Source organism: Lissotriton helveticus, chromosome 3_1 (assembly GCF_964261635.1).
Source record: "Lissotriton helveticus chromosome 3_1, aLisHel1.1, whole genome shotgun sequence".
In the NCBI taxonomy this organism is placed as follows: domain Eukaryota; kingdom Metazoa; phylum Chordata; class Amphibia; order Caudata; family Salamandridae; genus Lissotriton; species Lissotriton helveticus.
The window spans coordinates 1,495,845,720-1,495,859,389 of NC_136061.1; the positions used below are offsets into that span (position 1 = coordinate 1,495,845,720).

The following is a 13,670-nucleotide window of genomic DNA, read 5'->3' on the forward strand; positions in this document are numbered from 1 at the left end:
TGGCGATTCCTCCTCCAGTTTGGTTGACGCGGTCCTTCCGGGTGATCTTGTAGTCGTCTGGGATGGCTATGGCGATGTCGGGGGCCGAGGAGGCGTTCATCCAGGTTTCCGTGATGAAGGCGACGTCTGGTGCTGTGGTATCAAGGAGTTCCCAGAGTTCGACGTTGTGTTTGTGGACGGAGCGGGTGTTGAGCAGGATGCACTTGAGGTGGTTGTTGTTGTCTTGCTGTGTTCGGTGAGCGGGGTGCATGCTTGGAGGCAGGTGAATTTGCAGGCTTGGCAGGTGAAGGGTCCGTGGGTGCGCCTCGGGGTGGCTCGGTGGCAGGCGGCAGGTTGTCCGGTGTTGAGTGCGGTGAGGGTGGCGGTGTCATTCCTCTGTCGGGTGCCCTGGCATCGGCTGGGGCCAGGGGTTCTGGTGCTGGGCGCGGTCCATGTGCGGACGGGCTTGCCTTAGGCGCACCTAAGACGCGCACGCTGCGTGCGTCGGATGCGCGACGGCGCAACAGCCGCCGTTAGAGGGTAGAAGGGGAGGAGGGGTCAGCTGGGAGGCGGGAGGTCACGACGGCCAATGGGCGCACGGGGGCGGGGCCGCACGGGAGTCAGCGGTGTGAAAGAAACGGGAGGGCAGCGACTGAAGTGTAAGGAAACGAAGCGCACACACTCAGGGGTACAAAAAATAAGGAGGGCACGCAGTCACACGGGGGCACATGGGGCGCAGAACAATCAAGAGGAATGGCAGGCAATTAGGCAATCAAGGGCAGGTCTCCCAGGTGAGACCACGAGCGGGGAAGGCAAGGCGGCAGGAACCAGAGGTTCAGCAGGAGACAGGCACAGGTGGAGCTAGCTGCAGCGGTAGGGAAGTGACCTACCCGGTGGGTTAAGGGTCGCTGTCTCTACCGCCCAGCGGCTGCCATAAGAGGGTAGAAGGGGAGGAGGGGTCAGCTGGGAGGCGGGAGGCGGGAGGTCACGACGGCCAATGGGCGCGCAGGGGGGAGGGGCCGCATGGGAGTCAGCGGCGGGAAAGAAACGAGAGGGCAGCAACGGAAGTGTAAGGAAACGAAGCGCACACACACAGGGGTACAAAAAATAAGGAGGGCACGCAGTCACACGGGGGAACACGGGCGCAGAACAATCAAGAGGAATGGCAGGCAATCAAGGGCAGGTCTCCCAGGTGAGACCACGAGCGGGGAAGGCAAGGCGGCAGGAACCAGAGGTTCAGCAGGAGACAGGCACAGGTGAAGCTAGCTGCAGCGGTGGGGAAGCGACCTACCCGGAGGGTCAAAGGTCGCTGTCTCTACCGCGCAGCGGCCGCCATAAGAGGGTAGAAGGGGAGGAGGGGTCAGCTGGGAGGCGGGAGGTCACGACGGCCAATGGGCGCGCGGGGGGACGGGGCCGCACGGGAGTCAGCGGCGGGAAAGAAACGGGAGGGCAGCGACGGAAGTGTAAGGAAACGAAGCGCACACACACAGGGGTACAAAAAATAAGGAGGGCATCAGTCACACGGGGGCACATGGGGCGCAGAACAATCAAGAGGAATGGCAGGCAATCAGGCAATCAAGGACAGGTCTCCCAGGTGAGACTACGAGCGGGGAGGGCAGGGCGGCAGGAACCAGAGGTTCAGCAGGAGAAAGGCACAGGTGGAGCTAGCTGCAGCGGTGGGAAAGCGACCTACCCGGAGGTCTGGCATCGTACTCCCTGATTTGGATTAGTTCACAAACCACTAATAAGTGCATTGTCATATTTGTTGATTTTCTCTCTTGTTTTCTCTTTTATCTTCCACTTGGAAAACACTTTTATTTCATTGTTCTTATATTTTTTATATTGATATGATCTATAGACTTTTTTTTAAAGAAGTACCTATGTATTGCACTATTTTGCACTTAATTTTGGCACATTTTCTTACTTTTCTCTTTTTTTAGAACTGGATTTGTTGTCTAAGTAATATTTGACATAGATCAAAGATGTATGTTTTTTAATGGTGTGTAAATCGATTAATCATGTATGACGGACAATAACGTTTTTAATGTTTTAAATAAAAGATAATCAGTCTTTCATCATCAATTAGTGGTTCCTTTGTGGCATTGCCAATATAGACATAAGATAAAAACCCATCAGGACATTGGTCATGATTGGTTGAAAGATGAGTCTGGGAAGTATCCCTTAATTCATCTCCATGATGTGGTTCGAGCTCTAACTAGCTACCACAAGTGAGCAGCAGAGCATAGAGCCTCAGATTCTTTGTTTGTTAGCTAATTGCCAGAAAAAAGTGTTAATAATCTTCCTCTTCTACCTTAGTAAGATGGATTAGAGCTGTTATATCCACAGCGTAACAGGACAGCGGAAAAGAGATTCCTGGAATAATCAAGGCATGTTCTACCAGCTTGTTGTGCTGAAAGGACTGGTGTATCTATCAGAGATATCTATCAGGCCACTACATTGACTTCTCTGTCTATATTTATAATTATTTATAGATTGAAGATAGTGCAGTGTTCTGAGCTTGATTAGGTTTTGGAACAAAGGTTATTTTGGGATCCATTTCAGCCTAAGTACATATTGTTTTCTTTTCTGTGTTTTCAAAGAATTATGGAGTCTGATCTAAACGTGCAACAGTTTCTTGGAGTAGGTGTTGAATGATGAATACAATTATTTCCTGCTCTACTAGAATATATTTTAATGTGCTCCTTCTTGACTGATAAAGACAAGTCTTAGCTTTAACATAACTCAGCTATGCAGGACTGGAATGAGGAAGGGGAAGAAGAGATAATGCTCTGAATACGAACCACAAATCTTTATTAGTGCAATTCTTCCTTACTCGTCTCAGTATTAATAAACCTCCCCCAGCCCTGTTTTCTTCCTCAGTCTCTAACTAAGGGCTTAGTTGAAGAAGAACAGGAAGTACCTTTGGCAGGTGTGTGTTTTGTGGGTGGGTTCCTTGACTCACTTGACATTGAAAATGATTTTAAGAGTAAGGGGATCAATTGTAGTGAATGGTTTTCTCAGTGAGGAACGACTGTGGTGAGTGAGGAGGAGAGGCAGTAATGAAAATTATCTGGAAGTAATCAGAGCAATACATACATATAATACCCCTGTTCAGGCTCGCATTACCTCATTTTATCACTGGGCATTTTGTCCGGTGGGCCGAAGTCTTTGGAGGCCAGTTGTTAAGGCAAGGGGACAGCTGCTGTTGCATCTTCCACTTAATCCAGCTTCCCTAGCTAGTTACAGCAGTTGAGGGAGTGGACTTCAGGAGAAAGAGATGAAAGAGAAGGAGGGAGCAAGGACTGAGGGAGCAGGGCTGATTTTAACATTTTTGCAGGGGCTGCTTTTGTTTTACAGTGCAGTCCTGCTCATGTTGCAAAAATTAGGAATACATTTTTTTTATTTTATGAAAATGACATGAAGGCCTGACGCAGAACCACAATGAAGAAGACGCTATGTTAGGCCCTCCCATACTCTGTAAACCCCATAGCGCCTTACAGCGTCTCAAACAGAGCTCCTGTAAGTAAGCAGTAAACTAAAGGCCAACAACAGAAAATGAGTGTCATTATACTGACGCCAGTAGACATTGACATAGCCTTGGAATTCAAGCATAAGCGATGCCAGCAACAGTTCCTGTCAACAGTCAAGGAGGGTGACTCACATAATACCAAAAGTACACAGACATGAAAGTAATCTAAAGATTTAAATGCTGGGAGCGTACGATATATAAACCCCTAAAACATTCCACTAGAGCAACTTCACTTTGCAGCAAGTAGTTGTGAGTTCGACCGGAAATCATAAAAAGCCATTGACATCGGCGAAATGTCCTCAGGGCTAAGCTACAAACAGCTCTATGAGAACTATTATGATCACGACCTCGGTCTTTCAACATATTTCGGGTCAGACTCTGACTTCAAGCAAGATGCATTCACCGAGCGCGGAGAGATATTTGACAGGTGGTTCAGATCCGGTACGTGCAGAGCTTTTCTCACTTTTATTGCTAATGCTCAATGAGCTCATGATATAACAAGAACCTGATTATTCAGTAGTGAAGAAAATAAAAATGCTACTTAATTGTGTTAATGAATATCTGATGTCAAACCCACAAAACTATATTTTTGGGATAAACCCTTCTACTAAAAAAGCTTTTTTTGCAGAACAAAAATCCTTTAAAATATTTTTGATGTTGAGCCTCTATACTAAACCTATTTTCACGGTTTAGTATATTTTGTTCCTAAAAGTTCTGCAATGAGTGACATTCAAAAAGAAATGTGGCTCCGAAATATTGTTGCACAAGAGTAATTTGCCCTTCTGTTATTACTATAGTTGTTTATAGTCATGCATATATGTTTATATCTATGTATCTGTTTATTTTATTTTATTTATTTGATCAATGGCATGATCATACACACATCATAAAACCTAACACATATTAAATAAAAATCTCATTACAAAAATTCATCGCTAGGAGCATAACATCAGGCACAGTATCAAAGGTATAACAGGAAGTATCACTTTTTCAAGAAATAAAATAGAATAAAAGAATTTAAAAATATGGAATCAATTATGTGCCAATGAAAACTAAAAATTTAGCTTACAACACTACACTTGGGTCAGGGCCCTCACTAGAGTTTCCCCCTACTTCAGTGAGAATGGATCGTTTGGCCGCCTTGGACCTCAACCACCAAGCATATAAAAGATATCTGGATAAAGTGAAAACAAGCCATTTGATTGTGTCAGAGCTAAACACACGCAAGGCTTCTGAGGAACAGGAAAGTGATAGCATCCCGCATGCCGGAACCATCCATTTTTTCCTCAGAGTAGCATATACAGGACAAAAAAAATAAAATAATGTTCAGTGGTTTCAACAGCTGAGTTACAGGACGGCAACATAGGAGTGATGGTTGAGTTTGTCCAACTGCTTCTAATAGCGTTTAACGTCAGACTGCCGAATCTGAACTGTATATAAAGTGCACATGCCTGCAGTGTTCTACATCGTCCATATATGTTTCAAATCTAAAACAACTTTAGACTTTTAAAAAATGTATAGATAAAGTGCCTAGTGACCTAGATTAAGTGCAATCAGAAGTAATACAATTCCAGTACAATATTTTCAACTTGGGAATCATTTTTTTTGTCATGGAACGTTGATTGTCCCACAAGATATTCAACCATATTTTATAGAGCCACCCCTTAACTTTCCCAAACCAGGGCAGAAGACCTGATTTCTTTTGGAGAGATAGTAATTCTTCTACAGCATCTTTTACGAGTACTTTGGGGTTGATTGTCCAGAGTCTCACCCAGAACAAAAGCACCCTCAGAACAGCACAGTGGGAGATCGATTTTAGCCCAAGGTCGAGTTGAAGTGGCAATAGGGGTGTGTTCTTTGGAATATTTAGAAGAGCTCTTAGAAATTTTTTTCAGCAACTTCTAGTTCTTTGAAATCCTCGAGATCCAGAGTTCTGCCCCGTAGAGTGCTGCTCCCAAGCCTTTTGCCCTATGTATTTCTAACAAGGGCGAAATAGGGAAACACGTTAAACATTTGGCTCTTGTCACTAATGCACAATCTTCATGTTGGAGTGTCAGAGCACTTTTGAAAATTTGAGGGGACCATGCCAGGTTATCACTAATACTAATGCCTATGTAGTCAAATGCATCGATCAGCTCTAATGATTGGACTTCCAACAGCACTTTCCCCTTGGCAGTTTTATAGGGGTTGAAAACCATGCACTTACTTAGCTTTTATACAATTAATTTTCAAACCCCAAGATTTGCAAGCAATAGAGAATTTAGTTAAAACCTTCTGGCTGCCCATTGGTGTTTTAGATATGAGAAATGAATCATCGGCAAATAAAAGTGAAGGAATTTGCTTGCCTCCCAATTACGGTGGGCTACCTCCACAATTGTACAACTCATTTATCAGCTTGTTCATAAATAGGGTCAACATATTTGGGGCCAGCATGCACCCCTGGGGCACTCCTTTCTCAACTAAAATATTTCGAGACAACCTTCCATCTTGACTCCATCTGAATCTGGCATAATTATCGTATTGTAACCTCATTAGAAGGTGAAGTAGGGCAAGGGGAAGGCCTATATCTCTCAGGGTAGACCAGAGTCTAGTGCGATCGATGGAGTCAAAAGCAGTTTTGAGGTCGACAAATACTACACAAAGGTGGCCTTTCTTGAGTTTCACCTCTTTCCAAATGAGCATTAAAAAACGAAACACTTGATCCAAAGTGCTGGTAGCAGCTCTGAACACCGTCTGCAAGTGTGAGAATATGTTATTGTCCTCAGCCCAGTTTTGGATGCATGTTAGAATTCGTTTTCCAAAGTTTTTTGGGGAAACATCTATTAGGCTGATAGGCCTATAGTTGGCAGGGTCCTCTTTTTTTTTAAATATTTCAGCTCCCTTCCATGTGGCTGGGATCACACCTCCACAGCTGATGGTATTAAAAACTGAGTGAAGCAAAGAGCCCCAGATATTGGTTTCTGATTTATACAGATGTCCAGGCAGTCTATCTAACTCTGGGGCTTTGCCAGTTGGGAGGGAAGTAATTGCATTTTTAACTTCCACAAGGAAAAACTCTCTTCCTCGTTGCAAGCAAACACATTGTTGCAAACCCTAGGTTCCTTCCCTGCTCCACCTTCGTCCGCACCGTCCTCCTCAGAGTAAAGTGCCTTGAAGTATTCTTCCTAGATATGTGGCTGTAAGTGGAAATCGTTTTCATCAACCTGGTGAATAACCACCTTAGAGAAAATATGCCAGAATAGCTGGCAATCCTTTAGCCTGGATGCCTCAACTAGGATACGCCAACTCTCTGTTTACCAAATACGTTTAGCTTCCCTTTGAATACTGTTATATGACTTCCTTTTATTATGTACCTTGGGCCTCATCACCTCCTTTACTGCCTCTATGAGTTCAGCTCTTGAATTCCACCATTCCTTATTGTACCAGGCAGCGTTAAAACGCTTTCAAGGAAGTGACACTGGCTCCTAAAATAGGGCAAGATATTTTCCGAGAGATCTTGGTAGCTGGCTAGGATAGCATCATCATTTGCATTGGATGTCTTCACAAAAAACTGCACCACCTCTTTGTAAACTTCTGGTAAAAGCTTACCATCAGCAATTAAATTAGCCCACTTGATTCTGCTATTGTTGTTAGTTGTTACTACCGAAGCCCTAATTAGATTTTGCTGAGGCTTTAGAACCGCAAACCCCAAAAAGCTTAACAGTAGGGTGTTGTGGTCACTGTCATTTTGGTTGATAATGGCCATATCACTTACTTGTGGCTAGAGATTGAGATCGACCAAGATGTAATCAATTCTACTCATCAAGCTCCCCATCTTAAATGTGTGGCCTGCAATAGGGTCTGAGAGGGTCCTCCCATTACATCCCTGCACCCTCTGAGCTAGAGTGAACGATAAGACTTGCTGCGCTACACAGGTAGATCTTTTAAGTGTTGGAATTTGGAGCCTTTAGATACCTCTATCTTCTTCTGCCTTCTGAACTAGATCCTGCATATAATCCACCGGCTCATGTGTAGTATTAAAATCTCCGGATATCATGAGGGGGCATTCGTTATTGTCGGTTTCAAGTAAAGTAATTAACATTGTCATGGCGTCTAAGGGTTTGTGTGGGCTTTTGAACGTATTATAACTAGAGTACTGCTTGGGCTGCCAAGATACCATCCTACCTCTGCAGCTATAAAAAATCTTCATTGGCTCCCAGTGTGCAGACGGATAGAATTTAGGTCACTCTGTTTAGTCCATAAGGCCCTTTTCGGAGAGGGTGCGAAAGAGGTGCAGGATCTCTTCTTGCATTACGTCCCTCCTCGGACTCTAGGATCGTCATCTCTCGGTCTTGTACAAGTTCCAAAGATAAAAAGAGCACGTTGTGGAGGAAAGCATTTTTCATTCCTGGCGTCAAAACTCTGGAACACACTTCCACTGCATATCAGAAGCCTGTCCAATAGATATGCATTTAGGAAGGAAATTAAAACCTTGCTCTTTCCTTAAAGCCAACAGAATATAGGCATAGTCGTTGTTCCACTCTAAAACAGCGCCAAGACGCCTCGGCATTAGTGCACTTTACAAGCACAATCAGTCAGTCAGTCAGTCATTATAAATGTCCTAACATGGATACCCCCTTTGAGGAAGTCATGTCAATGGCCAGAATTTCCTGGGAGTCTATATCTAGGCGCTTTATTTTACAGGCGAGTGTTGTTTTAGCCCAAATCAGCATACCTTCTGCAGGTCTGCTAGATGATGACTGTTTTGCTTCTATGCTAAAAGAGGTGAAACCCACCCTATAGATTGGTTCAATAGCCCAGGTTTCATGAAATAAACACAAATTACAGTTATCCACAAGTGTACCCCACTCAGGGTCATTGAGTTTGGAACAAAGCCCTGCAACGTTCCATGAGAGAATGTATAACTGTTGGTCAGTAGGGATCCTCCCTTCCATGTCTGACTTGCTACAGGGCTGACCCTTGTTGTGGTTTTGCTGATTACCCTACTGTCAGATGGACTAACTGTGGTATGAATCTCTGGATCATTGGGGTGGGAGACTATATGCACCTCCGAAGGCATGCCAGCATGAATGAGACCCTGAGGTATCACGGGGGATCTTTGCAGGGCTCTAGTCAGTCTAGTTTGTCCATAACTGACAGCGCCTCGTATCTATTGCTAATTTCAATAGGGAGTTGTACCTTTCTCATGTGGATGAGACATTATGCTTATCCCATGAGCTGGACCCACTCTGGGAGTATTGTTCCCTCTCCTAATTATAGACCTCGCAAGATCCGGGCTTCAACAGTTTATAACAACACAATCTCCATCAATGGTCTTGCATAGGGGACCTACGCATCCTACTCTTCTCACCATCAGGATGTCTGTGTAACGTGAGTTATTGTACACAGACAAGGGGGCTAGCTAGTGACAAACCTTATTTTTTAGCTTGCCTGCAGATTTGTGAAAATTGTCCTGAAGTGAAGGGACCTTAGTGAGTATAGCAACATAGGGACAACATTCTGGAGGTAGACCCAGGATATTCCTATGCGGTTGATTAACAGAAAGAGCCACAGCAGATGTCTGACTGGGGAGCTGTCTCAAAGGGCAGTCCCCCCTTTGATAAATATCAGAAATCTGAGAATCAGGTTTAGGCATACCAATCGTGGCTCTGCAGTCATATTTGTGACTGGTATACTCAGGGACCCTATTTTCAAAGTTAGCTTCCCCCATGGCATTCCCTGGTTGATTATCTCTGTACTTAATATAGGCTGCGGCAAAATTACGGTTGTGTGGAAAATGCTCTTGTATCCTGCTGGTGCTTTATCTGAAGTTTGCAGGGAATCAATCTGGGAAAGAGGAGCTACCTCACCATCATCCAATGCAATCTTTGGGGATTATTCAAGGGGTTGTTAAAACCTGCTCCCTGACCTCTTCTTAATAGATTCTCAATAACTGTGACCTTGTCCAACAAATTTTCTAAAGGGACTCTGGCTATTTTATGTGGCCCATCTAGACCTGAACCCTCCGCAACACTGGCAGTGAACTGAGCAGTCTCTATTTGGTTAATCATTTTATTCATGGCACTCTCCAGGTGTTCTAAGCGGCCCAAGAGTGAGGAAAAGCTATTGTCAATTAGTTCTTTGATACATGCAAGAGCAATATCCAGAATATTCTCCCCAACAATATCAGGGGCAGCATTTCCAACATCCCGAAAAGCATTGCATATTGGTACAGGAGGAACAGCATCGGTCTGCATGCTGATAGAACTAGTTTGTAACATGTTAGTATTAGTCTGCCGAGGCAATTTTTGCTGTATTGGTTTTTGGGTGCCCGTAATGCTCCTTCGCTTTCCTGGTGGCTCTCTCGGCTTATCCTCACTAGGTGGTTTAGGAATCCGTAACCTAGTGGAAATACTTGCCCCGTTTAATGTGACCGTAGAAGATGCTTCCAGGTCCGGTACGGGAGAAGACTGAAGCTGGCCTTGCGAGGTTGGGGACAAACAGGTTTGAGGGGCACCACCCAGAGTAATGGTACCCAATGAAGAGCGCGTCTACAGAATTAGTGGTTCTAAAGAGAGTCGCTTCTCTGTCAGCTCTATCGAGTGGCTGAGCATTGATTCGGCCCTGACAATGAAAGCGTCAAAGGTACCCGCTACTCCATTGTGTTTGCTCATAGTAAAGACAGGAATAAACAACAACACAGACACAGGTATTAATAGTCAAGCAATGCAATAACACCACAGAACCTGTAAACTGTGTAGCCAAGATCTACAGTCCCAATGTTAGAGGGATGGCCCAGCCAAAGTCTCCTCTGGGCTCTGACGGGCTTGGCCAGGGCACACCCACGCGGGTCCCACACTGTTGAAGGACTGGGCTATTTAATGCCCAGCGGTGCCAGGGAACAACACCTAAAACCTTCGTGGGATACCTGTTCTGGCGCACTAAAGACAGAGACACGGGAGACTTCCTTCGGCGTCAAAGATCAGTGTTTATTACTGCAGGGATGCAAAAGTCATGAGAAGTACAACAGAGTGTAGGTTCCAAGAGTCTGCTTCGAATTGCATTTGTGTGTCGCTCTCTTTTATACAAGATCTTGTCATTGCACAATATGTAAGCAAAAGGTTACAGCTCAGTTCCCACAGTAAAATTCAAAGGATCGCTTTCATGTATTCAGAGCTCCGGAACATAATTACATTAACATCACCAGTTCCAACTGTAAAAGCACATCTTCCCACCATTAGGTACATTCCACTTGAGTTGTAAATAAGCAAGAGAAAGAGACAAGAACAGCTGCAGGGAAAATCAGACAACAGGGAGGAGAGAGTGTGAGGATAATATTGGATGCGTAATCGTGGCTTAAAAGGGCTTGATCCCAGCACGTGCAAGGCTGAAACAATAGACCGGCACGCCAGGATCACCTCCGGGCGGAGGCAACTGCTTTAGCAGTGTCCCCCCCCTACTCATAAAAGACGCATGAAAGGAATATACTTCCACCGTAAAGCTTGGGAGCAGAGGGTCACGATGCGGGCAGTTGCCTGTTCGCTGACTACGTGAGGGCAAGAAACAAAATGGATGCCGTATCTAAAATGGAACCCGAGGGCTCATTGGTAAAAACCTGTAAATGAGATGAATTCTTCTGAGTAGCATGGCGATACCGCGTACACTTACTAAACTCGTCATTTACGGTTCATAGATACCACACTCGTCCATATTCGGCGATGCCCAAAACGTCGTGACGATTTTCACGGAACCTCAGACGCTCCTTTTGCCCTCATGTAGGCAAGAACTAGTCGAAGTCGGAGTCAATCTCGATTCTCATTAGATCATTCAGATGTTGTTGGAACATAATTCTATCCATCAATGTCTCTTTGGTAACAGATGGCCTTCTTATACACGTTGTAGCACAAAGGCCACATAAGGCAGGACCACACTGTACGCAAAGACAACACGTGAACAGAAACGTCACAACAACCCCTATAACCATCAGAATCTTCCAACCCCAAGTCGACATTAGACCCCAGAACCATCCTAGAAGCGTCCAATCTCCCTCGTCCACGTGTATGGACTACGAGATTTTGTGCAACTTGGAGATGGCTTGATAAACCGTTGGAGCGTTATCCGGTATGAATATACAGCAGCTCGAATGGATGACCTTGCACACACCACCTCTATCTGCTAGAACAATGTCTAGAACCATACGGTTCTGTAACGTCATAAGCCTATCCGCTTGAAGCTCTGCTGTCAGATTACCAAGGGCGCTTGCAGTTATGTTAGCGGTTGACTCTACTACACGAGTTAACTGTCTCAGGTTTCTGCTATTGACCATAGGGCCCCAAAACGGTAGAAAACCCTTGAAGAAGTCTCCTGCTTCTTGACCGGAAGTATCCTCTTTACTAATGACACCTCTCACAACTCTGGTTTTGTGATAGTCGGCAGCAACAGTGAAAGTCGGGGGCAAGAGATTTGCAATATAGCAGGTACCTGAGAAGTCATGAGGTAACCACGTATATGCTCGGTCATAACATACAAAATAGGTACCCTTGGCAGTCAGAAAGACAGGGGAAAAGAGCATCGGTAGAACGTAAGTATCCACACAAGCACTCTTCCCAAGCTGGGCTCTTGGATTTCGGCCACGACCTTGCAGACAAAAGTGGCCTAGGTGAGGTACAATCCAGATCGGAGATGAGCTTTTAAGCTGCCTATCACCTACTGATATACTATACTCAGCCTCACTAAGGTACTTATAGGCCTGCACTTCCTCCTCTGGGATGAGCGAAGCATCAAAAATGTCTCTATCTAGATCAGGTCGCTATCGCCAGAGACTTATGGTACGGGCCAGGACCAAAGCTTGCTGAGCGTGGCTCTCGATGGGGGTAGGAATCTAGTGCACTACGGAACATGATTTGGAATGCCCGAGCTGACCCTTGGGGGCTGTACGGAAGAACCAAATATGGGATACCCCTGTCCATGGTATGTGGCATTAGCCCACACACCCAACAATTCGTAGTATTTACCACCAACTGATGCTGATGCAAAAGTTGCACAAAGGAATTGTTTCTAAATTCCGCACGTCTGACTTGCTCATGTTGGGGCAGTAGGTGAAAAGAATGTGGAGAAACAGTAGAGACGAAATTTAGATCGTGAGAAGGAGAGGTAGGTAAGGCAGAAGGCAGTAATGATTGAAAACCAAAATATACTCCACCCACCAGTAGCATAGAAACAGTTAGGAACAACATAAAAACCTGTAATAAAAACCATTTTGTTCGAAATGTGCTGTACAATTTAGATCTTTGCGCCGCCTTTTCCTCTAGCTTCGACAGCTTGGAGAACTCCATCCTCTAACAACCGTCCGCAACGTTCTTGACGTACTTCGTTCTGAGTAGCGATTGCCAATTCCCAGGAGTTCCCAGAAATCGACAAAAGAAACCGACCTAGTGTCGATAGCTGCTAAACAGAAGGAAGTACCCGCACGGCCCTACGGCCAACCCAGATGATAGGTTAAATGAATTAGAATCAATTCAATAATAGTCTCTTAGCTGCATGAAAAGAAAAGGTAAACACAATATAAAATGTCCACAATGTTCATGACAACGGTAAGGGGTACTGTAAATTTCAAAAAGGGAATAAAAAACAGAACTCTTTTATTTGTCCTTAACGCGCGGTCGAAGAAAGTATCGACTTCTCCCGGGTTGAGTCTGATCTTCAAACAGTGGATTGGATGGCGAACAAGTGTTCGATGGTCCAGGCAATTGTTCAGTACTTGTATTTCCCAATGTTGAAGGAAGGGAAATTGTTTGAGGGGAATCAACAGGGGTGTCAGATAACACTGAAGTGTTCCCTATGGTCTGAGCTTCGCTAAATGGGACAAAGCGTTGGGGAACGTCAGTTTCAGATGAGGAAAAACCTTTACGCATCCATGTGTCTGCCGGCAGAGGAAGCGGAACCTTCTTGGTGTGGGTGGCATGCACCCACTGTTTCCGTCCCTCCAGCCGAACCGCCGTCCTCGTGGCCAGTAGCACCTGGAAGGGTCCCACAAATCTCGGCTCAAGGTGACGTTTTCGTCCGAAATTACGGGTGAGGACCCAGTCCCCTGGTTGGAGCCGATGACCAGGACCCTCTGTTTGTGACGGCAGAGCCTCAAAGACCTGTTGAGGAATCAAACTCAATTTAGCAGTCAGATCAT

General features: G+C 45.2%; 1 protein-coding gene across 2 annotated transcripts in view; it reads left to right on the forward strand.

Annotated features, from left to right (window-relative positions):
• Nucleotides 1-3,753: 3,753 nt before the first annotated feature.
• LOC144825012 (nicotinamide N-methyltransferase-like) overlaps nt 3,754-13,670 on the forward strand; it is a 231,243-nt gene continuing 221,326 nt past the window's right edge. For both annotated transcript variants that reach the window (XM_078683925.1, XM_078683927.1), the window contains exon 1: nt 3,754-3,949. In XM_078683925.1, the coding sequence (XP_078540051.1) occupies nt 3,802-3,949 (148 nt within the window). In that variant the 5' untranslated portion in view covers nt 3,754-3,801. The remainder of the gene's footprint in view (nt 3,950-13,670) is intronic.